Below are 27,006 nucleotides of genomic sequence, written 5' to 3'. Positions count from 1 at the left end.
CTCCAACCTTTTTTTCCCCCACTGAGACAGCATTTCTCAGTGTAGTTCTGGCTGTCTGGAACTCACTCTATAGATCAGACTGGCCTCAAATTTAGAGATCTGCCTGCCTCTGCCTCCCTAGTACTGGTGCACCACTACCTCCTGGTGGAAGAGGGCATTATTTCTTCCTTTATAAGTTGTTCTGCTCTAATGTAAATTGTCATTGTCTTTTAGTGTATGTGTGTGTGTATGTGTGTGTGTGTGTGTGTATAAGTGTGTACATGCTCATGTTGTATGTGTGTGTGGTAGTACACATGGATACCAACAGACAACCTCTGTGTCATTCCTTAAATACCATCCACTCTTTCTGAGCTGGTTCTCACTGGCTCAGAGTTTACTAACCAGATTAGACTGGTAGATGGTGTTTTCCCCTCCTGCTGGGGTGTCACCCATCAGAAACTTTTATGAACCCATGGGAAGCATCAGTGGTTTTGACAAGAGTGACCTTCAAGTCTTTACACAAACAATCCAGAGAAATCTTATCACCACAACTCACATAGGAGAGAAGGTGCTATGTGTAAGAACGCACGTGGGAAACTAGCACTGTCCCACTCAGATACATGACTGTCCAAATCGGTGATTTTAAAAGTTAGCAAAACATAAGCAAAGCTGGAGTTTATTTAGATTTTTCTCTTGGACCTGGTGACTTTTCCAAGAACATGTACTATCAAGACTGGAGGCAGCCAGAGTGTCTGGGTCACTTCTACTTCATAGATACACATGGAGCTTTACGACAGAGCTGGCACAAAATTAGCTTTGGATTGCAGCAGGCAAAGCCCTGGTGGGAGGCAAGAACTCAGAGGCAGAGGGACAATCTGAACAAAGGCAAGAAAACATTAAATAAACATTTACAGACAAAACTGACCTCCACCCTGTCCTGTCACTAGAGGCTGAGGTAGATTCAGGGACAGAATGTGCTACTCCTCAGTGTGACAGATTTGGGGCTCTCACAGATGGTACTGGGGGGTGAAGAATCTGGATGGGAGTGGGGGCAAGCTGTGAAAGGTTTTAAAGAGCACAGTGGAAACCGCACACTCTTTAATAGAGATGAGACGCTGAAGACTTTGAGGCAGGTTTCACATGATGAAAATTGTGTTCACAGCAGGATATCATGAGAGTCTGGTACAGGAAGACTTCACAAAACATCTCAAGCTTAACCTAACATGGACTCAGCATCTTTTCCTATGTCTGAAATTGTGTATTACTGACACGGTCTCTCCCTTAAAGATTCCCATGCTATCCTAGTTTGCTCTCTGTTGCTGTGATGAACACTATGATCAAAAGCAACTTGGGGAGAAAAGGGTTTCACCTCACACTTCTAGTCCGTTACAATGGAAAGTCAAGACCAGAGCTCCAGCAAGGAGCTTGGAGGCATAAATTGAGGCTGTGGAAGAGTGCTGCTTACTAGCTTGCTTCCCATGGCTTGTTCAGCCTGGTCTTGTTGTTGTGGTTTTTTGTTTGTTTGTTTGTTTTGTTTTGTTTTTGTTTCTTGAGACAAGATTTTTCTAGACCAGGCTGACCTCGAACTCATAGATCCACCTGCCTCAGGCTCCTGAGCGCCAGGATTAAAGGCAGTCACCAAGACTGCCTATCCCTTCTGCTTTCTTAGACCACCCAGGACTGCCTGCACAGGAGTAAAACAACCCACAGTGAACCAGGTCCTTCATCAGTCATTCCTCAAGAAAATGAGCCATGGACTTGCCCAAAGGCTAATTTGATGGAGGCATTTTCTCAACTGAGGTTCCGTTCTCCCAGACGACTCTAGTTTGTGTCAAGCTGAACAATTAACCAGCACACATCTGTCAGGTTGAGGAGGGCTAGGGGTCTGATGTTTGCAGCTATGTGGTTCCTTTGTTTAGGGCAGGAAAGGGCCAACAAAGACAAGATATTAGAGAAATAGAGAGTAATGGGATAGTGAAGCATGGAGGTTGCTCTGTCCCTCAGTTCCACTTGCAGGATATCTTTGATCACCACAGAGGGAACCCTGTGTATACTAGGTGTCACTGTTCAGTTTCCTATCTGGTAGCATGTCTAGCTGTTGTCTCACCCTTTCTGGACATTTTATACACACACTATGTAGCCATTTGTCCCTAGCCTTTTTTCACTTAGCATAAAGCCTGATGTTTTAAGAGTCTTCCACACTATAGCATGAATCAGAACCATTATTTTACATATGAACAATAGTCTACTACGTCAGTTGTACCATGGTGTAGTGATTGATTCACTAGCTGCATTGGGAACTAGTCCTTTAGATTATAATAAATAGTGATGTTGTCCACATTTTTGTGTATAAATGTGGTTTTGATGCTCTTGGGTGCGTGGGAATAGTAGTGTTATGTTTATTAAACTTCTTATTTCTCACAAAAGCCGTACCTTTCTATATTCTTATCAGCAATATATAAGTATTCAACTTCCCTACATCCCCACAAACATTTTAAGATTACCTTATAATAACTATAATAAAAGTAATATAAAGTAATAACTTACTTTATAATAATAAAGTAATCCTACTGCTGGATATGAAGAGGTATCTTATTATAGTTTGGTTTTGTTTCTGGTAGTGGTGTTTGAACCCAGGGCCTTGTGAACCCATGTCACCGAACTACACTTGTAGCCTTCTTTAGCGTGTGTGTGTGTGTGTGTGTGTGTGTGTGTGTGTGTGTGTATTTGAGACAGTCTCATATGTCTCAGGCTGACTTCCAAATCAATATGTAACCGAGGATGACCTTGAACATCTGATCCTCCTTGCTCCAAATTATAAGAGCTAGGATTACAGGCTTGCACCACCACACCTGGAACGAGTCCCTCTTCTCAAATGGCTTTAAGTTGGGCCAAGTTCAAAAAAGAAAGCAAATAATAATAATAATGACACCAAGAAAATGGCCCGATGACTATGTTACCAAAACTAATATGCAGATTCGATGCAATCTCTATCAAAATGACATATGATATTCATCTTATAACTAGAAAAAAAGTCTTAAAATTAATATGGAAGCACAGATTCATATCACAGTTCATCACCAAATAAAGTCAGGGAAGGAACTCATGTAGGGCAGGAACCTGGAAGCAGTAGCCTGAGAGAAGGCTATGGAGAGGTGCTGCTTACCAGTGTGCTCTTTATGGCTTGCTTGGTCTGCTTTCTTATAGAACCCAGGACGATCAGCCCAGGGATGGCACCACAGATACATGACTTGGCTATCCCCAATCAATCACTAATTAAAAAAATGCCCTGCTCCCCACCCATGGCAGGGAAGAGAGCTGGCTCCAGGGTCATGAGAACAGGAGAGCTGGTCTTTCCCCTTACTGGCTGCAACACTCAGGAGAGGCCCTGTATCCCCCCATCCCTGTAGTGCTGGCTCTGCTGGCATGGGCATGGGTGAGGCAGCCCCCGAGGACATGTGAACAGGAGAGCTTACAGGCTGTGGCTTTGGGTGAGCCAGCTGGGGCAGAGTTGGAGAGCTCTCCCTGGAGCTATGTGGGTCCTCAAGAGCTGGTGGGTTGACTAGCTCCACTACCACCCAGTCCCAAGACCAGGAACTTGAGTTGGCCCATGACAACATCCACTCCATCTACAGACTGCTGAAGTATGTAAAAGGGCAGGTCCTGCAGATCCAAAGCTGTTGCCCATGTCACAGGGCAGCAATAGGATATCCTAGAGGAGCCCTTTGAGGATCCAGTATTGATATTGTAGCAGAAGTTAAAGGACTCCAACCAGAAGCCAGAGACTTCGAAGCAGACCAATGACTCATTGCAGCGAACATTTGTAAGTGCAGAAGTGTGAACAAAAGGGGACACACTGTCATACATTGCAGCTTAAACAGCAAGATTTTTTTTTTCTTCTGGGGCAGGGAGGTGGCAAAGGCAGAGAACAGGTATGAAGGGATGAGGGGAGGAGGGGGAATTGGGTGCATGGTGTAAAAAAGAATCAATAAAAAGTTAAATAGAAAGAGAAAGAAAGTGCCCTGCAGTCTTGTGCACACTCCTATCTTATCAAGGAACTTTCTTTTTTTGGTTTTTAGAGATGACCTGGTCCATTTGGGTCAGTCAACAGGGTCTAGCAAGAGAGAGAGTGGGGATAGAGGGACAAGAGATGCCAAGAATGAAGACAAGACAGAGTCTGGTCAAGTCCCATTTATTGAAAGGAAATCCTGGGTATATATAAGCAGAAGCAGGGGAATACAGCTGAAGACACCTTTCCACATGCACTGGGGGCATTAAACAACAAAACAACATATTCGAGAAAAACAAGATGTTTATCAGAATGTGCTCAGCTGTTGTAGGCTGTTGAAAACAAGTCTCTTGTCAGGGTATATGGCCTGAGATGGCTGCAAAGATGATAGCTGCTTTCTGCTAGGATTTGGCTCCCAACATGGAGACAGGGTTTCTCTGTGTAGCCCTGGCTGTCTTGGCACTCACTCTGTAGACCAGGCTGGCCTTGAAATCCACCTGCCTCTGCCTCCCAAGTGCTGGGATTAAAGGTGTGCAGCTATCAAGGGACTTTTTAAAATTGAGATTCTCAACTTTTAAATGACTTTAGAATGTGTCAAGTTAACAAAAGTAGCCAGGACAACATAAAAGAAGGAGAGGGCTATGGAGGGAGAGGAAACAGTTTAAAGGCAGGTAAAAATGAATGAGAATATATATATATTTTATATATATGTATATATATAATATAATTATATATAAAAGGACTGACCTCTCTTGCCTTGTTCTTGAGATTGATCTTGGACTTCTAATCCCCTTGTTTCTACCCGTTTAGTGCTGGGCTTACATGTATGTGCTATAGCCCAGCAGAGAGTAAATTATGTTTCAATGTAACATTTTTTTCATCTATTTTATTTGTTGCTCACAGAGTATGGAGAAATTGCCTCATTATAACTTAAATGATTCTACAGTGTAGGTGGCCTTGCAGTGTGACTTTGCTTGGGGAAACTGACAAGTACAGTATTTTTTTAACACTAAGTTTTTGTATTTTATATATATTTTAAAGGACATAAATTATAAATTTTCAACTCCTATCTGCAAGGACAAAAACAGGCCTCGAAGGATCTTACAGTCCTTAATCAGAAGATTTTGCAAGTTTGCCAACAGTTACAGAACAGCTACCCATTCAGGTTCATATGCACACAACAGACCTTGACCCTGTAGGGCAACTAGGCCACGGCTTGGGGAGTGCACAGGCCCAACACAGCTTAGGGGATCTGGCTACTCCCACATCCTGGAAAGCAGGTCTTTGTGACTCTCACTATCACATTTTTTTTTTTTTTTTTTTTTTTTTTTTTTTTGCTTCCCACAAATTGTCTTCGGACCTCCCCCAGGCCTTCATCAGTCTTACCCTCCTTTCCAATCTCTCTTCTCTTTTACCTCCTCCCTCCCCCTCCCCCTCTCTGCCCTCCCTCCTTCCTTCCTACCCTCGTGGTTTCTGGGAGGTCAACCTTCTTTGTTTAATGAAAGTCCGTTTTGAGACTCTGTCTGGCTTGGCCTTTTCCAGCCTCAACCCAGACTGCTCATTCTATACATACATCACCTTAAATTTCCAAGGGAGAGTTGATTCGTCCAAATGATCAGTTTCACTACTGTTGTGGGGTAACTGCTAATCATCCTGTTCGATGAGGATTGACAGACTGAGCCATATGTTGGGGTCGGGGGCTGAAACTCACTATGTTGACTAGGTTGGCCTGGAGTTCACAGAGCTCTGCCTGCGCCTGCGGTGCAGGTCACCAGTGACTGGGACACTCTTGATTAATTGGGGGTGGGGAGAGAAATTTCCCTCAGGGTTTTGTTTGCAATCCCTATAAAATAATTTGGGTTGAGTTTCTTTTTTAAAACTCTGGGTAGGGCAAGTACACATAATGGAAATAGAAAAAATATGAATAATTTGAATTATTAATGAAATGTAGGAAACAAGAGAAACAAATATATTCTGACTCAAGATCAAGAACTAAATTTATCCAATTTGGTAGAACAAACTAGCCTTGAAGAATGAAGGTGTTTGCAAATCCTTCCCTCCCTCCCTCCCTCCCTCCCTCCCTCCCTCCCTCCCGTCTGTCTGTCTTGAGCCTAGTACTCTTTGCATACAGAACCCATGTGTGTCTCTGTTTTCCTAGGAGGCCCCAGTATTTAGCAGGCTTGGAGAGCTTTCTCTCTTGTTGGGTAAGATATTCTGGCAGGAAATTAAGACGCATTAGGAGGTGGGTTCTGACTGAGGAGGACTGAGAGAGGTGATGGTACTTTGTGTCTGCATTCCTAGAAGCCTGCCTCCAGCTTTGGCGTCTGCACTGGTTTCCTCCTCCTAGGCGTGTCCCGGGAGAATGGGCGGCCCCTTTCCAGACAGCACTTAGTCTTACTTGCCGCCCCCACCCCACGCCTCTCCTTGTCCCCTCCCTCCTCCACTGCAGCCTTCCTCTTAGCCCGGGCCACTTCCTTCTTCTGCCTGTTCCTCCCCAGGGCGCGGAAGCCGAATACAAGGTTCAGACCCACGGGGCATCAGCTCTTCGGTGAAGAAGGAAGCAATCGGAGAGGTGAGCTAGTCCGGGAAGGCGCTGGGGAAAAGCTGGACCCGATGTCTGGGGAGGCTGAGTCCCGGGTGGAGGACGAGGACCCCGGATTGCCGAGGTGCTGCTGGAGGAGCCTTGGGCACGCGCCCCCTGTACCCCACTCGAGGGCATCCCACTCGGCCGGCACACTTCCGCACTGGGCTCACGTGACGTTTTGCCGGCTGGGGGCGGACGGGGAAAGGAAGCCACAGTAGATGTTTGCAGCGGTGCAACGTGTGGGTTTTGCATTTGGCGTTGGTTTGGTGAGGTGGGGGGCGGGGGTTGGGAGTGAGGTTACGGGGTGGGGAAGGGCTGGAGGGGGTCCGGGGGGACTGGACATGACATTGCTCTCTGTAGTGCGGGGGGCAGGTGAGGGAACGCAGGACTCGTGGGGCTCCCGGGCTGTGCCTTCGGGTGCGCTGGCGGTGGGGGACGGAGGGAGGGTGAGTTGCGAAGACAAAGGCCTCCGGGACGAAGCCCTTGTGGTCCTGGGCTCTGCTCTGCAGCCCTATGCAGTTCAGGGGTGAGGGAGTGGTACACACAGGCTCCAGGATTTGGGGATCCATATTTGGCAAGACCCCAAACTTGTAGGAGGGATGACCAAATACGGAGTCTGCTCGAGACAGCAAATAGGGAAAAAGGTGAGCCTCTGACCGGCGCCAGCTGGTAGTGATAGAAGCGAGGCTGGAAGATCGCCAGGCTTGCGCGTGTAAAGTTGGTTGCCGGCTTCCGGGGAGGTGACTCCAGAAGGCTTTATTTCCTTGGCCTATTGCCTCTAGAGTTTTAAAACATAACTAGAGAAGGCTCCTGACATATCTTTCTAAATGTATCGATGAAGCTTTCTATCGTGTGCCACAGCCCTTCTCTTTGTGTGTCCCACTCAGACAGCCTAATTAGAGTCTGTAACAGTTAGACAGTCCGGCCAGCATCTGCCGCTGCCATTCTTCTGGCCCAGCCTCTCACAGACAGGCTTTTTTTCTTAGGCTTGCTCTGCTTATGACCTCTCATTGTTCTTGATGTCTCTCTAGGTTTCTCTCCTGCTTTAGACTGCCATGGGTCTTCCGAAGATTGTATAATGTGGATATTTTCTTCTCTGTTCCCCTCCCATAATAAATGACTAAAACCTACCAAGTTGTATATGCAGTAGTAAACCTATTATTTTCCTATTCATAAGGAGCCTTTTCTCACTTTGTAAATCTGCCTTAGTAAGTACTCAGTATAGGACCTTACATAAGAATACACTATTACGTTAGGTTCATTTGTATAACAGCAAAAGAAGGAGGAGAACTGGCAATATGTTGGGAACAGTGGCATTAACCATTGTGAGCTTGCTTCGTTCTCAATAAAATGAGATAAGTACTACGTACTTTGTAGGGTTCTTAGAATTTTGTGAATTAGGTAGCCGAGGGGATCACCGGGTAAAGGCACTTGCCTTGAAGCCAGATGACCAGATTTTGATCCCTGTGACCCACATGGAAAACCCCCAAGCTGTGTCTGTCCTTCACATTCACACCCTCCCCAACATAAATAAATGTATAAAAAGATTTCTTACAAAAGAATTATGAATTAACTCAGCTAAGGAACCTGGTGTGTAACTTCTGGGATTACAGTCATAGTTTCTACCACACCCAACATTTTTATGTAGGTTCTGGGGCTCAAACTCAGTAATCTCATGCTTGCAAAGCAAGTATTTTACCAACTGAGTCACTCCTCCGCCTCCCAATCTGCATTTCTGTTATATCTGTTCGTCCTAACTAATAGAACGATACCAAACACTAAGACTATGTATATAAATGCATTACGAGGATGCTAGTTATGTTTTGTTATTTGCTTTTAAATAACAGGTTGTTAAGCTAACTTTTTGGATTGATATTCTTTAGCAGGTAAGTAATAGAAACTCATACACACACACACATTATAAACAGGGAAAATACCATTGGTTGCTAAAATCAGAAGATCCTGGAACAGGATCGGGGACAGGCCGGCTGAGTCATTTTTATGCCTAGATTTTCTTTCTTGCTAGATTTCCCAGCAGGGTCTTCCCGTAGGGTAACCATTTACACCAGGGTTGTAAATGCACACTAGGCACAGTGGAAAGGGTGTTATTTACTAGTCATCGAGCAAAGTCTTGAGGTTGCACTTGGCTGTTTTGAATGAAAGCGTGTATTCTCAGACTTCCACATGTCTGCCCTACCCCCAAATAAATAAATTAAAAAAAAAAAAAAACCCTTAAAAATAAAAGAATTATATGAATTGACTCAGGTTAGGATCCTGATGCCTTTAACCCGTCCTGCTGACTCTGGGTCACTTCTGGAGCTGAGGTTCCATTCATGGCTTTAGAGCAGACAGGGAAGTGCTGTCCCCAAACAGAAATCAAGACTGGTGGTGCCAGAGTGGGAAAGTAGTTCTGGCCCCACAAGACAGCAGCTGGTCACCACTGACACAGACAGGCTTATTCCCACCACTAGCCTGTATTTGGGAATATTTTAGTATCACTTTAAAACTCTACCTTGAAATTACATAATTATGCTCTCACCAACACAAAGGTTCCCAATGTAGTTGGACAGCATATTTTTAACAATAAGTGTTAGGGTTGCATTTAATTGAAGACTTTGCATTTTACTGTAGTGTTGGCCTCTTCAATTATAACATTCATACAATGAATAGGAAGGAAGTGGTAGTGGCACTTTCATTATTAGCCTATCAAAAACCTGGTGTCCCAATCAATACCACTGAAGCAGGTGGTATACAGTCGGAGATGTCACTCTTATCTTGAAAACTACCAGGAACTGGTGGTAATCCATCTGATGAAGTTGTTTCTTTCAAGTCACCGCCTTAAAGACAGGAGGACCAGAGCTCCGCCTTTTAGCTCGTTATTCAGCCCGCAGAGATTCTCCCGTGAAAGCAGGGAATCTATGCCTCTGTGGCTCAGTTGCTCACACATACTAGTCTCTGCTGGTTCCACCCCCCTGCCCCCAACCCCGTCTACTTGCTAGTTCTTGTTCATGAAACAGCATTTGTTTAACCTCTTCTCTTGGTGCCAGGCATGATAACAAGGAATATTTAAGTCAGATCCCCACGGAGAGAAACTTACCTTGTAGCGAGGGAAGCCCAGAGACCAGTAATTCTATCTAAATGAAATGAACCAGGTGTACAGTGCTAGGGGAACAGCCAGTAGAGGGCTCTCTGCAGGTTAGGGATGCTTTCCCTAACCTGGTACATCCGAGCTGGGAATGACTTATGAGATGTAGAAGGGGCAACAGCAATAACTTGAGCAGAAGGAAGAAAGCAGAGAAGGCTGGCAGTGTTGCCAGTGATATTTGACGAGTGGAGACTCATGTAGCTGTGGTCTAACATTCAAGGGTACAATGGAGAAGACTGGAATGGAGGTCCGAATCTGCTCTATGGAAGGCTTAGCAAGCCACAGTAGGACTCAGTAAGACTTAGTAGGTTCAGTTCTTATTCTGGACTCTTCTTGATGGGTCCATGAATGGGCCTTGCTACAAGCTAATGCAATGCAGTCAGTTTCTATGGGTAGAATCCAGAGAAGGCTGTGATGCTTCTTTATAGGGAATGGATGTTATCACTGCACTGACCTGACGGTATTCAGGTGGTCCTGGTTTGAGTCTTTATTACCTCTAGACCTCAGGGTCCTGAAGAACAAGGAGTGTAGTTTATCTTGGCATCTCTACCTCCTCAGCTGTGCCTTTGTCTCCAAAATATTCCATTAATTCTACCTTTGTTCACTTAATCTACCTTCCCCATGATCTCCAAGGAGGGGCCTGCCTGTAATGCCTTGGACCCACCATGCAGGGAGTGCGCACCACATGGCTATTCATTGGAGGCCTTTGTCTCGAGCATGGATCTTGTTACCTTTTGCAGTTTGGGTCTTAGTGGAGCTCTGTCACGAGCTGTGCTTGGAGTAATACCATTGTGAGGGCAAAGGTCGCTTTCTCCCTAGTAGCCAGTAGGTCACACAGAGGGATATTCCGTAAGTAGGGGGAAAACAGAGTTATATTAGTGCACTATACTTCATACTAGTAGAAAAGAGGCATGGTTAACAATAGTGACACATGCTGCTTGAGAAAGTGAAAGGACCCTTGGGTTGCTGCCTGCCTGATGGATTACAAAGTGGCTATAATATCTTCTTTTCTCTTTCAGTCAGCAATGAATGTGGAACATGAGGTTAGTCTCCTAGTGGAGGAAATTCATCGTCTGGGTTCCAGAAGTAAGTATTCTAATGCAGCATATTTCCTCCGAGTGTGCTGAAAGAGCAGCATTCCAGAGCATCCACTTGGGACTGAGGACGGTGACTTACTCAGCCCACAGCTTGAGGTGATAACCGCTCTGAGCCATCAAGGGATTTCTGAGACAGAGGGCTGTTGGGGTATCGGGTTTCTGAGGCAGAGAATAGTTGAGATGTTTTGTTATTATTATTATTTTTTTTTAATTGAAAAATCACTGAGCTGGGCTGGGTTTTTTTTTTTTTTTTTTTGTTTGCATTAAAATCTAGTGTTTGATTTATATTGAAATGGTTTGGTGTTGTTAAAATCATGATTTTTTTTGCTTCATTTTGCTACCATTTTATAAATTTACAAGTGACTAGAGATTTAGACTGAATCTAATCAAATTATAAAAAAAATATCCTATTAGCCAGGCATCTCTAGAGAAACAAAATCTATAGAATGAATCTGCATATGTATAGAAATGGGATTTATTAGAATGACTTTACAGGCTGTAGTTCAGCTAGTCCAACAATGGCTGTCTACCAGTGGAAGGGCCAGGATTCCCGTAGTTCAGTCCACAAGACTGGTTTGCCTCGGTTGGTCTTCAGTATATGGACTTGCCAGATCAGTCAAAGAGAGTGCTTCCTAATCCTATGTCCTTTATATTGGCTGTACCAGAAGGTGTGACCCAGATTAAAGGTGGATCTTCCCACTTTAAAAGATGTGGATTAAAAGTGGGTCTTCTCACTTCAAATGATTTAATTAAGGAAAAAAAAATCCCTCACAGATGTACTCAGTCACTTAAGATTTATTTAAAGTTAATTCTAGATGTTGTCAAGTTGACAACCAAGAGTAGCCATCACAGTTATCTTTATTTTTTCTAAGTTCTTGGAGATTTGTACAATTCTAAACATAAAAGTAAAATAAATCAACTTTTAGATTTTTTTTATTTTTTATTTTTTTGGTGTCTCTGTTTTTAGTGCCCAAGTGGCTATTGTGATGACCGCAGTGTGTAAAACTGGTGTGTTGGTGTTTTTTCCCTAAGTTGTACTGAGGTGTTTGTACTTGTAGCAGGGAGGATTGCTACATTTGAGACACTCAAAGGACTGGGGAACATCGTGAATGTGAGAATAACGGACATATTCAGCAGCAGCTGGAACAATGGGATTCAAAGTTTTAAAAATTATCATGTAAATGAAAATGTTTCAGAGTATCATACAAACAAACACAGCACCCTTGTAATCTCAGTACTTAGGAGGTAGAGGCAGGAGGACCATGAGCTGATGGCCAGCCTGACCTGTACTATGAGAAAGAAAAAAGTTATGCCATTATGGCTTAATTCTTCTTAGAATTGTTTATAAAATTACAGGTTTTTTAAATTATTATAGTAGAATAGACACATTTTAAAAATTCTATTGAGCTGTTTATTCTTAGTGTCTCTTGTATTAGTTTTCTTCCTTTCCTGTGTATATCTGCATGGCTGTGTTTTGTTTGTGTATGTAGAAGTCAAAAGTTAATCTCTATGCCATTCCTTGGGACTCTTTTTTGAGTTCTTTTTGGAGACAAGATCTCTCCTTGGGGTGTGAGGGCTCACCAAATAGACTAAGCTGAGTGGCCAGTGAGCCCCAGGATCTTCCTGCTCTTACCTCTTCCTCAGTGTGCACCCCCCTTTTCTTTTTTGGGTTCTGATGATTGAATTCAAGCCCCCATGCTTGCCTGGCCTGTGCTTTATTCAGTCAGTTGTCTCCTCAGACCCTTGCAATTGTTTTCTTCTCTTGCTGGAGCCAGTTACCACGCATTTAGCAGTGGTAAAGCAAGATGTTTAATACGAGGACACATTTCCTATTCTTTTATACCCCAGGCATCTGATGAGGTCGTGCCAGGCTCAGATCCAGGTGCTGGCTGGCATCAGTCCTTTCTGGAGGGATCTGAGGAGACTGTAGTTCCTTTTAGCTTCTACTTCATTTTACATTCTGGAGCTGCCTGATTTCCTTGGCTCATGGCTCTCCTTCTCTGTTTCCAAACCAGCAACAGTTTGGGGAGTCGCCTCACAGTATATGACTCTGCCTTACTCTTGTGTTCTTAAGAACTCGTATGATTCCATTAATTGGACCCAAATAATCCAGAATAATGCCTCATTTTAAAGCCCTTATTTAATCACATCTGAAAACTTCCCTTTGCTGTGTAAGGTAAGGTACTCACAAGTTGTATAAATTAGAACATGGGTATCTTTGGGTAGCATCATCCTTTCTGCCTCCTCTGGTAGACCTGGGATAGAATTCATGCTGACTGACAGGCTAGGCAGGTGCTCTACCCCTGAGCCAGTCCCAGCCTCCTGCTCCTAGAGTCTTTTCTTGTCACTGTATTTGACAGCATAACTGAAATGTTAAGATGGAGCCATATGGAAATGTGGAGATCACAGCCACATGACTTCAGTCATCCTGTTACTGATGGATGTTGCTCTCCCATATGTGCTAAGCCCTTCATAAGTATAAGTGACATAGGCATGTTCCTTTTCCACAAGCGTCTGGAAATGAAATATAGACAATGAGGTGTAGTTGAAGAAGGGACACACGAGGTGAACTTGGAATGGGAATTAATTGGTGTTTGCATAGAACACTGAGAAGACACAGAAGCATGTAGTTCATTAACATTTAGGTCCCTGATCAAATAAAGTCTTTGTGACTGCACTTTTCTATTTCCCCTTTACTATGCCCACTTGATGCAACTCTGGGGAGTCTCGTTTTCGCTGGTGCCATACCCCTATGGTGTTCCTTTCCCACAACCCTAGGTCTCTCTAGCTCCAGTTGGCTCACAGTTGGAATTTCTATGTTGTTTGGATTGTTTAGAGCCAATTTCCAAAAATTTGTAGACTGTCCCTACTCATGCAACCTGGTGTTCATCGGTCTGGTTCTGCTGGCTTTAGAGTTCTAACCTTTGCGTTACTTAAAGAGTCTCTGTGCTCTACCCAGGTGATCTGAAGTTCTTCTTCAAAATGAATAGCTTTACAAATGAGGAGACAAGATAATTATCATACCATCCATATGCATGAAAATAGTTAAAAATTCACAGCTTCACCAGGACACCTTGACTTTATTGTTGGCTTCCTAAGTGGGAAATCATATGTGGAACTATGTCATCTTTTGACATGTTATTGTTAATTATTTAAGTTGAGCCTGAAGTGATTTTGACTGATCTGCATATGATATATGAGCTCTGGCTGGAAATTGATGAAGGAATTTTATGGATTTCTTTTAAGTCCTAATCTTTAAAGTCCCATTTTTCATACAGTTAGCAAAGATGAAGTGGAGAATATTATTTCTTGGAGATCTAAATCCTTCCATCTAACACGGAGATATAGAATCAAAAAAGAAATTCTGTTTCAGTCCTTAAGATCTTTTTGAGGCAGCTGGAAGATGGACATACTGGAGGTGTACCAGGAATAAGTTAAAAGCATGGGCTTAGCTAGTCGTGATGATGTGTTCCTGCAATCACAGGCCTTGGTAGTTCAAGGCCACCTTGGACTACTGAGGCATTATCCAAAAACATTTTTAAAAGAAGGTGAAACAGAAATATGGACTCCTGTGAGACTCTCTGGGGATGAATCCTGTTCTTCTCATACTTACTGGGTAATCTTGTACATTTTCTCTGTCTTGCTTTGTGTAATAGTAATGTTTCAGTAAGTCAGACTTTTTTTTTTTTTTTTTTTTTTTGCATTTTAAAGTCTCTAAAGAAGTAGAGACTTTATCTTAATGTTTTGCTTTATTGAACTTGGGCAGTTTAATTGGACATAAAATAATGGTACTTTTCAAAACCAATAGTGTCTTTTCTTACACGGAATGAGGATTGAGTGCGTTTTAATGACTGTAAATTCATTTAACAGTTGTAGGAGCATAGCAAGGACTCAATAAACTTTGGCTATTGTTACTAAAGTGTGTGGTTTGTGCTTTGATAAATGCACAGATTAGTAAGAAGAGATAACTAATGATTGAGGAAATTGTGAAGGAAGTCTCAAGGAAGGTTACAGTTGACTCTCTGTTCTTAAATAAAATATTTAGGTAGGGAACAGGGTTGTCTTAGTTAGGGTTTCATTGTGTGAAGAGACACTATGATCAAGTCAACTTTTATAAGGAAAACATTTAATTAAGGCTGGCTTACAGTTTCAGAGGTTCAATCCGTTATCACTATGATGGGAAGCATGGCACCATAGAAGCAGACATCGTGTTGAAAGAGCTGGGAGTTGTACATCTTGATCCAAAGGCAGCAGCAGGAGACTCTCATCTGTAGACAGCACAAGAGGAGTGTCTCTTCAGTGTTGGCCAGAGCTTGAGCATAGGACCTCAAAGCCCATCCTCACAGTGACACACTTCCTCCAACAAGGCCACATCTATTCCACTAAAGCCACACCTCCTAATAATGTCACTCCATGTGGGCCAAGCATTCACACACCCGAGTCTATGGTGACCAAATCTATTGAAACCACAACAAGGGTCTAGGATGCTGGGCTGATCCTTCAACATGGGTACAGTTACAAAAGCCAGATCTTGGGCACCTTGGGCAAGAGCTGACTGTTTATTATGACTAGATCCAAATATGGAATCAAGTCACAGCAGACCAGGCAAACATTGAATGCTCATCTCAGAGAGGCAAAGAGAGGCCATGTTCTTCACTTTATTTTGAAGGTGATTGGAGATCATTGGAAGAGCAACATAGAACAGTATCCATCAAATTAGCATATCATAAAATGTCTTCCATAAGTTTTATTTCCAACTAATGTGAATGGTGCATTATGGGTAAACATAGGGAAAAGGAGGCAGGTATTCTGTTACAGCTCGAAGTTACCTGGGTAAGAAACACTAAGGGCTTTAACTCAGCAGTGCATGGTCATTGGAGATGTGTGGATATAATTACACAGCCACAAGGATGAAAGGGAAGAACAACTTTAGGATTATACCCAAATTTCTGCTTTTGGTGCCTTTAAAGAAAAAAAATATATTATAAACTGGGGTTTATTATTCTGAGAACTTTTAAGCAGCTTTACTGATATCTCTGAGTCCTGGTAACAAGCATGTTACATTCACTTTCACCTTCATTTGCTGCATGGGATAATGGGTCAGCACTCGAAGGCTACCCAAGGCATCTTTACCCATACCCACCCATCAGCAGCTGGGTGAACAGCAGAGCTTCTTTCCTCTACCTTATTTTTTTTAACACATATTTTATAAACTGACATTCAAATGAAATCATCTTGTAAAAATGATTTCTGGGTCTTGTGGCAGCCCGAGCTGCCCCCCATTGGGGGCCAAAATGTCACAGACCACTCTATCGGTGTTGGAACCTGCACTGCCAAAAGCCTTGGGGATTAACTTGTTACCCCGCACTGCCCCAAGCAGCTCCGGTCCACGGGTCTGGGGTTCAGCAAGAGAGAGAGTGAGGACGGATGCTAAGAATGGAGACCAGACAGAGTGTGATTCAATCCCGTTTATTCTTCAGTTTCTCTTCCTAGTCCAAGTCCCAAGTCTTGAGTTCCTAGTCCCTAGTTTCTAGTCCCTAGTTCTTAATGCCTCCAAGTCGCAAGTTACTTCTTCCAAGTGCTAAGTGCCTAATGTCTAATTCCAAGTTCTTCTTCCAAGTGCCAAGTGCCTAATACCTAATAATCCTTCTTCCGAGTTCTCTAGTCCAAGTGTCTCCTTCCTCAATGCCTAATTCCTACTCCAAGTTGTACTCCAAGTTATACTCTCTAACCTAATTCCTAGTTCCAAGTTGTACTCTAAGTTGTTCTCTTCCAAGTGTCTAATGTCTCCTCCTACTCCTAGTGTCTGAATCTCTGTTACTCTAAATGGTTCTGAACTCTCCTGTCTGCCTCTCACCTTTTATATGTCTCACTTCTAAGCCACGCCTCTAAGTCACGCCTTTAATCATGCCCTTAGGTCTTGTCTCTAAATCTGATTTCTAAGTCACACCCTTAAGTCACATACCTTTCAGTCTCACACACCCAAGGGAAAATCCTGGGTATCTAAAGCAAGATGTTATCAGAGTGTGCTCAGCTGTTGTAGGCTAATGTAATCAAGTCTCTTGTCAGGGTATATGGCTCAAGATGGCTACAAGAATGATAGCCGCCTTCTGTCGGCTCCCCATAGGTCCCCCTTTTAAAATTTTTTTCAAAAGGGAAGGCTGGGAAAACTTATGGAAACTGTGCCTGTCTTAGGTTGGAACAAATGACCCCAGCCTCCTTTTCCCATCTTTGGATAACTCAACAGCCATTGGTTGAGCTCCTGTCTTAGGATGGTGAGGCCTCCCTTTTTAGGGGCAAGGGTCTTGAAGTGTTCCCTTACCCATCTTTGACTATCTGGCTTAGCGTGTAAGTTAAGTTATACCTCTTAATATAGTCTTATAACTTATATAACTCTTAGTCTTGATGACAGAGGTTTTACAATCCCCTACTCCAGCCTGTGATAACCGACCTGTATGGGTTTCATTTGAATAGCATCTATTTGTTGTCATACAAAAGCCATCAGTTTGTTGAACAGCATGGACCCGAGAGACAAGAGACTTACAATGCCTGAATAGTTACTATAACAGCAATACTCTTTTTTAAGGGCAACACATAACTCCCTCTATCAGAGGAGTAAAAAGTATAAGCCGCTTCTATTCTGTTTATAAATGTGTTATAGCAGAATCTAAATCTATAGAAATACACAACTGATCATAGCTTTGATGTTGACAAAACAAGTAAGGAAATCCCTGTTTCTGCTCTAGTCAATCTCAACCCCCCCCCCAAAAAAAAAAAACTATAGTAACTGTGGTAGTGAGTTTTCTCCTGGTTCTAAACAATGTTTCCCACTAAATAATAAGTTGGGGGAACTAAGAGTTCAATAGAGCCACCTTGGAGGTACAGGTGGTGATGTCTCCTTCCACATTAAGGACTTCCCAAGTCAGGTTTGCTGGTTGATCTGTTCCAGTTTGAAGTCAATTGAGAAGCATCTTCATGTTTCCTGCAAAGAAAAAATACACTTCTCAAGGGGTTTCTCCTCCCTGGATTTGTTATTGTTGTCTATTTGTTTAATCAGTTTCTCTGGCAGCCAGCATGTAGTATCTGCAGTTTGGGCATATATGCAGACAGAACCTCTTCCCCAGATAAGTACTGATCTGGCCCATTTCAGGTTCCAGTTAATGGGTCTTTCCAGAGGACTGTTGCAAAATTCTTTTTGGTATCAGGATGCCAGAATCTATCTGCAGTGGATTTTCCTTCAGAATCCAAAGTTTAAAAATTTAAAATAAAGAGCATGTGATGAAGGATATTTCTGGGGGATTCCTTGGTAGGGTACCATTCCCCCTCTTTAATTTTTTCAAATTGACATTTAATGGTTTGATGTGCCCTTTCTACCATACCTTGACCCTGTGGACTGTATGGAACACCCATTTTATGTAGTATTCCCAATTTTTCACAGAATTGGTGGAAACTGGAGCTTGTATAATTTGGGCCATTGTCAGTCTTTATCTGTTTAGGCACACCCAAATACAGCAATTGTAGCAAGCATATGAGTGATCACATGCTTGTTTGTTTCTCCAGATTTTAATGTCACATAAATGAAACCACTGTATGTATCTACACATACATGTATATATATATTTGATTGCCAAATTCATTATAATGAGTAACATCCATTTGCCAGAGACTGTTTGGTATCAGTCCCTTTGGATTTACGCCCAAATGAGGAACTGGTAAAAGTGTAACACATGATTGACATTGTTTAACAATTTGTCTAGCTTGTTCTCTGGTAATTTTAAACATAATTTTTAAAGTTTTAGAATTAAGGTGATGTAACTCATGAGCCTTTATGGCCTGATCCAAGTTAGATAATCCCTTCTTCACCTTTTCCTAATCCTTTCCCTGGGGGAAAATCCAGAGTTTATCATTTGAGCTGTGATTAGTTCATTAGGGCTGTACATAATCAGTCCCAACTGGGATAACAGATCTCTGCCCTAGAGATTAATGGGAAGGCCTGAGATGACATAGGGTTGTATATTCCCTGTATTATCTTCTTTATCTTTCCACATCAGCACTTTAGAGCTTTGTAGTGGATTTTGACTTGGGCCAATACCCCTTAGATTGGTTAAGGTTGGAGTCAGAGGCCAGGTGGCAGGCCAATCACTTTGTTTTAGGATACTCACAACAGCTCCTGTGTCAACCAAGCCTTGGAATGCCTTTCCATCCAGCCATAGTGTCATCATAGGTTTTTGTTTAACTATAGGCTGTACCTAGTATGCATCAGCTAAGCCCTGTTGGTAGGAGGGACCTATATCAGAACAGAGTCTGATATACCCTGTAAGGTCTATCTTTTTCCTGTAGGGTCTAATGGCTGCTTGACAGGCAGGATTGGCATTTTCATATGCAAGTTGTTTCACATAATCTACTCCTGCCTCTGCATTACCAAAAATCCTCCCTGCTGTTGTCATTAATCAATGAACAAAATCAGAAAATTGTTCATCGGGTCCTTGTCTGACTACTGTTAAGGATGCACCAGGGTCCCCTTTTGCTGGGAGTTAATGCCAAGCCTTCATGGCTGCATTTTGAATTTGAGCGAATAAGCCTAGGTCATATTGCATCTGGTTATCACTAGAAACAAATTGCCCTTTTCCTACTAAGGCATCAAAGGACCGACCATTGCCTGCCTGAATGTTTCTCCTAGCCATTTCTTTACAATTCTCATGATACTCTGATTTCCAAATAAGATACTCACCACCATTAAGAACTGCTCTCACTAATGTATTCCAATCACTAGGAGTCAGCCACTCCTCTGTGGCAAACTCTAAAATTGCAAGAGTAAAGGGAGCAGTGGCACAATATTGTGATACTGCATTTTTTAATTCCTTAATAATTTGAAAATTAAAACCTGTGTGATGTCTCCAAGCAACCCCTTGATTGTCTCTGGTCTCTGATACAGGGAAAGCCTGAGCATCTCCCTTCTCTGGATGATCTGTGGCTAATTTTAAGCTAGGGGATAGGGACTGCCTTTGGACTCCTGGTTGAAGAATGCAAGGAGCTGGGAGATTTTTGCAGTTTACCTCTCGAGACATCTTTCCTGTCTTTAATTTTTGTAGCTGATTAATTAAGTCCTGATACTCTTTTTATAACTCTATTTGTTGTTTAAGAACATATATTTTTTCCTGTAACTCCCTTATGGGATCTAAAACCATCATCTCTATTGGGGGAGCACTTGGATTCAGAGGTGCATAGGGAGGGGGTCTTCGGGAAGAGGGCTGTTCAGGGTTGTAATGTTCGGCTGCCGCTTCCTCTAGGTCAACACAATCTGGCTCTGACAAATCGTCATCAATCTTTGGTTGTATTTTAGATTCTAATTTTGGATAAATACGTTTCTTTCTATTTTGAACATGAAAGACAGCATTCAAACAACAAAACAAAAGCAGACAATTAACACACGTGAACAGCAAACAACAAAACAAAAACAGAGTTGAGTTCAGGCTGACTTATTTCTTGCCCCATTTTTATTAACATGACTTACCTTTCTCCACGTGGCAGATTCATTCCCTCGGGGATCACCTTCATTTCACTTCTGAATTTTTGGCAGATCCTTCTTCCAGTAACGTCCCTCACTGAGTCTCTCTTTCTTGCTGCCCCACATTGGGTGCCAAAAATGTTGTGGCCCGAGCTGCCCCACATTTGGGGGCCAAAATGTCTCAGACTGCTCTCTCAATGTTGGAACCCGCACTGCCAAAAGCCTTAGAGGCTAAACTGTTTGAGCCTGCACTGCCCCAAGCTGCTCTGGTCTGCGGGTCGGGTTCAGCAAGAGAGAGAGTGAGGATGGATGCGAAGAATGGAGACCAGACAGAGTGTGATTCAATCCTGTTTATTCTTCAGTTTCTCTTCCTAGTTGTACTCTAAGTTGTTCTCTTCTGAGTGTTTAATGTCTGCTCCTATTCTTAGTGTCTGAATCTCTATTACTCCAAATGGTTCTGAACTCTCCTGTCTGCCTCTCACCTTTTATATGTCTCACTTCTAAGCTATGCCTCTAAGTCACGACTTTAATCATGCCCTTAGGTCTTGTCTCTAAATCTGATCTCTAAGTCACACACCTTTAAGTCTCACACACCCAAGGGAAAATCCTGCGTATCTAAAGCAAGATATTATCAGAGTGTGCTCAGCTGTTGTAGGCTAATGTAATCAAGTCTCTTTTCAGGGTATATGGCTCAAGATGGCTACAAGAATGATAGCCGCCTTCTGTCGCTCCCCACAGGGTCTTCCTCCAGGAGCTAAGATTCAGTGGTTATAATAGATAGAAGAATATGACTTGTTTTAAGAACTTCAGTGCAACCCTGGATACTTTTGAGTATGTTCAGAACATGATCTTTCTGTTCCATTTGTTTTTATTAACCTGACAACTAAAAAATTTATTTTTATTTATTTTTCTTTTTTTTTGAATTTTTCTTTTTTTATTTATTTTTTTATTGGATATTTTATTTACATTTCAGATGCCATTTCTCCTCCCTAGAAAACCCCTATTCCATAACCCCTCCTTCTTTTTGCTTTTATACAAATTTTTAAATGTTAATCAAGAGCTTTATAAGTTTGGTAATGCTCAATAACAGGATTTATACAATCAGAAGTGTAACCCAATACCCAGCCTATATATATCAAGTATCTTTGACTGGTGGAGACACTCGAACATCTGCCTCCATGTTTCTCTTTCTCTCTCTGTCTGTATCTGTCTCTATCTCTCTCTCTGTCTCTCTCCCTCTCTCTTGTCTCCTAGCTCCTCTCTCCTTCTCCTCCTCCTCTCCATACTCCTTCTCTTCTTCCTCTCCTTACTCCTCCCACCTTAGCTCCTCCTACATATCACCCTTCCTGTTAAAATAAAACTTTTCTTTCAAAATACAATTAGAGCATAACTATACCAACTTATATCAGTAAGGTACAAGATAGACCTAATACCCAGACCATCATTTTGTTGACTAACCAGAACCTCTGCCATCTCTCCTAACTAAAACACTTAGTTCTGAACCTGGCTGCTGCCGCTGCCGCCTCTTCCTCTTCCTCTTCCTCTTCCTCTTCCTCTTCCTCTTCCTCTTCTTCTTCTTCTTCTTCGCTTTAGAATGAATGTCAGCTGAAAACCATCCTCTCAAATCTTTTCTATCAAAGTAAATAGCCGGGATTGGCTATGAGACTATAAGTCTTCAACCCCGTCAGAAAGACTAAGTTAACTGAAATTATGGGAAGCAGAAAGCCAATTTATAGAGACCGCTGAACTCCCGGACAATCCCTATAACTACAAAACATTGGACCATCTGATCTTCAGCCTTATGGCCCAGGATCATCTGAGAGACCTAGTGATGCAGAATTATTAAGGGCTGATTACTCTGTCTTGGCAGATATAATCAGTCGACTAGTCTGCAAGTGTGTCCTTTTCTGGACAGTAATTTGTCTGTAGATGGAAAGAGGCAATTCTTGCCTAGTGGCTGTCTCACCACAATTGGAGTAACTCCAAAGATGCTCAATTTCTTCTTAGAATCCAAGACAGGAAGCTGTCAGGAGCAGACAGGTCTCTAATCAAGATGAACATCAATACAGAAATGTTTGTAACGTCAATTCTGTGGACTTCTGATGTTTTGAAAACCAACTATCCATGTAAGGCAATCTGGACTGTTGTCTGTTAACTCCTCTCAGCTATTTCTAAAGAAAATATAGAAAACTCCCTAACAATAAACTCAAAGCATGAATTTGCTATAGCCCCTTAACTCACAGGCTAACCATCTCAAATAAGTTAAAAAAGTTAAAGAAGGACTGGGTCTAAGCCTTGTATTCCTAAATGTGTTATACAGGCGCAATGCCTATGATAGTAACAATATTCATCTCACTTTTATATTAATAAGAAGCTTGTACCAATGAAAACCTTAAATTTGAAATCAAAGTAAATTTTGTACCATTTAAGAAATTATAACTTCATCTTAATAACACTTATACATATTTCTACCAGTAGGTTATGGCTATGCAATAAATCCTAGTTAATCCTCCCTGTTCCAACAAAACCACTACTTTTCCCTAGAAAGACAGCCCAATATTAACCACCTCAGTCCCCAAGCCCAGGGAATAGGGGCGCTGACTCTTCATTAACTTCTTCAAGCTGATTATGGGTGTTGAGATATTAGAAGAGGGGTTTGGGGAAGAGTAAATTGATGAGCCTCTGGCGCTGTGTCTATGGTATCTTCTGCATCTGAGATTCTCTCTTCTATCTCTTGTATTCTGTTGGTGATGCTTGGGTCTATGACTCCTTATTTCTTTCCTTGGTTTTCTATCTCCAGGGTAGTCTCCCTTTGTGATTTCTTGATTGTTTCTACTTCCAATTTTATGTCCTGGATGGTTTTGTTCAATTCCTTCACCTGTTTGGTTGTGTTCTTTTGTAATTCTTTAAGGGATTTTTGTGTTTCCTCTTTAAGGGCTTCTACCTGTTTACCTGTGTTCTCCTCAAATTCTTTGAGAGTGTTATTTATGTCCTTCTTAAAGTCCTCTATCATCATGATCAGAAGTGATTTTAAGTCTGAATCTTGCTTTCCTAGTGATATGGGGAATTCCAGATTTTCTAGTGTGGGAGAACTAGGTTCTGATGATGCCAAGTACCCTGGGTTGCTGATGTTTATGTTCTTGCACTTGCCTTTTGCCATCTGTATCTCCTTAGTGCTACCTGCCCTGTCTCTGACTGGAGCCTTTCTTTCCTATTATCTTGGTTGTATAAGAACTGTGTGGTGTGGGTGTAACTACTGGTGTTAGAGCTGCTGCCCAGGATCTGCTCAGTGCTTGGGGCCCAGACTGGAAGGAACCAGTGCTTTGGGCCAGGATTGACTTCTTGGGTCCTAGTTACTCCATTGGGGTTGGGGCGGGTGTTGCTGTCTTTTTACCTAAGTTACTGCCCAGGTTAGAGCTCCTGAGAGGCCTGCTTCCTCTGGGTTCTGTGAGATTGGGGGCAGAGCTGCCACCTGGGATCTGCTCAGTTTTTGGGTCCAGACCGGAAGGAGCCCTTATTTATTTGTCCAAAGATTTGTTTTTAACATTTTTATTTTTAATTTTTATTTATTTACTTATTTATTTTTGTTTTGTTTTTCGAGACAGGGTTTCTCTGTGTAGTTCTGACTGTCCTGGAACTCACTCTGCAGACAAGGCTGGCCTCGAACTTAGAAATCTGCCTGCCTCTGACTCTCAAGTGCTGGGATTAAAGGCGTGCACCACCACTGCCCAGCATTATTTTTAAATAAAATTTGTATGGGTGTTTTTTCGCAGCATATACATCAGTGCACCTCATACATGCCTGGAGCCCATAGAAGTTAGGAGAGGGCATCAGATCCCCTAGAACAGGAGTTACAAATAGTTGTAAGTTACCATGTAGGTATAGGAATCAAACTCTAGGCCCTCTGTAAAAACAGCCAATGTTCTTCACTTCTGAGCCATCTCTCCTTTCCCAACTAACAATTCTAAAAATCAAAATTGAAAAATTTATTTACAACTTTTATAGTATATCATACTTACTTTTTTGGGGTTTTGTTTTTTTAAACTTAGAGAATGGGACTCACAGTGTAGCCCTGGATGGCTTAAAATTTGCTATGTAGACCAACCCGGCTTTGAAATCATGGAGAGCTGCCCGCTTCTACCTCTTGAGTGCTGGGATTAAAGGTGTGTGTCACCAAGACTGACCACATTCACATTTTATAAATGCTTCTTTCTGTCTTTTGAGGTTTTGTCTAGGGGCTGGAGACATGGCTCAGTGGTTAAGAGCACTGCCTGCTCTTCCAGAGGTCCTGAGTTCAATTCTCAGCAACCACATGGTGGCTCATAGAGGTTTTGTCTAGAAAGCACACTGTGTTTACTCTGCTCAGGGGAGTAAGAGGTTCAGTGTTAAGTTCTAATCTTGGTTACCCCTGGGTAGATGTTTCCAGAAGATGTTCCAAGTTTGCCATTCACGGAGGTAAGACATTTACTAATGTTGTGTTTTTCCAATTAGATGCTGATGGAAAATTAAGTGTGAAGTTTGGGGTCCTCTTCCGGGATGACAGATGTGCCAATCTCTTTGAAGCATTGGTAGGAACTCTGAAGGCTGCAAAACGAAGGAAGATTGTTACATACACAGGAGAACTACTTTTGCAAGGTGTTCATGATGATGTTGACATTGTATTGCTGCAAGATTAATGTGGTTCGCATAGCTTGGTGTATCTGGTAAACTGGAATAATTTAAGTTAAAAGACAAACATGAACTTCCTTATGTATTTTTATAGAACTTTGTAAACAAAGGGGGACTTGTTGAGAAGTCCTGTTTTTATACCTTGAAGCAAAACATTACAATGTAAAATAAATAAAACCTAGTATTTTTTCTTAAGAAAGTAATTGGGAAATGTAGGCAATGAAACATTTTCTTTTTTTGAGGGGTGTGAAAAAGATTTTGTTTTCTTTAACCATTCCTAAGACAATTTCTACAGGCACTTGACATTCTTTCAAAGCAAGAAGCGAATTGAACACCAGCTGCCGTGGAAAATGTTATGTTTATGTAATAAAAAAATGTAACTGCCTTTAAATTTCCTGATGGCTGTATTTTGTCATTTAAGTGTGAATGCACCTCTTACAAATGAGTTTTTGTATCAAAACTAGGTCACTGTAGTGACCTTATAATAGAAAAAAAAAATCTTAACACCACACAATTAAACAAGAATGGATAATATTATTGTAATGGATGCAAACTGAGCCCTGAGTTAGTGCATAAGGCAAAGAGTAAATCTTTTCACCGTTCAGTTAGAATCTAACAATGTGCAGCCATGTGTGATTGCACATTGTAGCCACAGTATCCAAAGTGTGCATCATAGAGGAAGCACAGTGTGCATTGACAAGTGATAGAAACTGATTAGACGGAGGAAGATGGGACAAATAAGGTTGATGGCTATAGCAAAGGCAGGGGTGTGTATTAGCAAGGCAGGATCTTATTAAAGGTAAGCCAGGAGGCTGGCCACGAAGAACATGTCTCAGAGAGGTGATTCAGAATAGATAATCTTGTTGGAAACTCAGAAACCAGAAAGATAGGAATCAGCGGGAATTGGAGCCAGAAACAAGGCATAGTGGCACATACCAGCAAATCTCATCAACTGGAGTTGAGCTAGGAGGATCAGGGATTTGGGGCGAGCCTAGGATCCACAGGGAGACTCTGTGTCTAAAGAAAACAAAAGATGGTACATGGGCTTCTCATGATGAATGATGGGTTTGTGTGTGTGTGTGTGTGTGTGTGTGTGTGTGTGTGTGTGTGTGTGTGTGACATGATGGTAAGAGCAAGTGTCCTGCACAGGTAGCTATGATTTTGGTGGGTGAAGAGGTGGACCAGCAAAGAATTGTACAAGAATCCTATGGACGGGGCGATTGGCAGAAGCACAGGAAAAATGTCTTCTAAGCATACTTGTACGAAAACCTCTAAAGTGGTTTTCTGCTGTGACAGGACCGAGACTTAACCTTATCATGGCTACTGTTTTAAGAAAGTCGGCTAACTAGTATTTTTATGTACACTGATACCCACAATGCAGTATTCTATATTTCCCTTTAGATTCCAGATGGCCTGTTGTTGTTTTTAAGAAAACAGAATCCCAAATGTTTGATTTACCAGAGTCAGGAGCAAGATGCTGAGGTGAAAACCTGCTAGCTCAGAGGCAGAGAAACACCCAACTAACCTTACTAAGAAAAAACGCTCCTTTTTCCATGTTGTCAAAGATCCTCCTTTCTCTTGGATTTTCTTATGTTCACTCCTGCTCAATTAATTGCTTGTACCACTTACTTATTTAGCCACATGACTTGATCAAGTATCCTGCAACAGTGGCTTGTTCTCTCTCTCCCCCTCTCTCTCTTTCTCTCTCTCTACCTCCTCCTCCTCCTCCCCTTCCCTCTCCCCCTACTCTTTCTTTTTTTTTTTTTTTTTTTTTTTTTTTTTTTCTTTTTGAGACAAGGTTTCTCTGTATAGCCTTGACTGTCCTGGAACTTGCTCTGTAGACCAGGCTGGCCTCAAATTCACAGAGTTCCAGGCTTCTGCCTCTCTAGTGTTAGGATTAAAGGCATGAGCTACCATTGCCTGGCTAGTCATTTCTTTCATAACAATTTTATATATGGATCTTAGTTGGATCATTCATAGTTATAAATTTTATTTATTTTTGGTCAAATTTACAGT

General features: G+C 42.1%; 1 protein-coding gene across 1 annotated transcript; it reads left to right on the top strand.

The window, feature by feature from the left end:
- Window positions 1-6,387: 6,387 nt before the first annotated feature.
- Window positions 6,388-25,381, top strand: Abracl (ABRA C-terminal like). Its single transcript, XM_076926922.1, has 3 exons — window positions 6,388-6,560; window positions 10,737-10,803; window positions 24,814-25,381. Exons 2-3 carry the CDS (start codon window positions 10,743-10,745, stop codon window positions 24,996-24,998), a joined length of 246 nt encoding a protein of 81 aa, XP_076783037.1. The 5' UTR covers window positions 6,388-6,560; window positions 10,737-10,742; the 3' UTR covers window positions 24,999-25,381.
- Window positions 25,382-27,006: the final 1,625 nt, after the last annotated feature.

This window comes from Arvicanthis niloticus, chromosome 28 (assembly GCF_011762505.2).
Source record: "Arvicanthis niloticus isolate mArvNil1 chromosome 28, mArvNil1.pat.X, whole genome shotgun sequence".
Lineage (NCBI taxonomy): Eukaryota > Metazoa > Chordata > Mammalia > Rodentia > Muridae > Arvicanthis > Arvicanthis niloticus.
The sequence above is the reverse complement of the archived record's forward strand: the minus strand, read 5'-3'. Positions and strand labels throughout refer to the sequence as shown.

Excerpts from the sequence above, each read along its gene's own strand:
- Abracl (XM_076926922.1), top strand. The coding sequence starts at position 10,743 with ATGAATGTGGAACATGAGGTTAGTCTCCTAGTGGAGGAAATTCATCGT. Across the intron at positions 10,804-24,813 it reads TCATCGTCTGGGTTCCAGAA|ATGCTGATGGAAAATTAAGT; the intron begins GTAAGTATTCTA and ends TTTTCCAATTAG.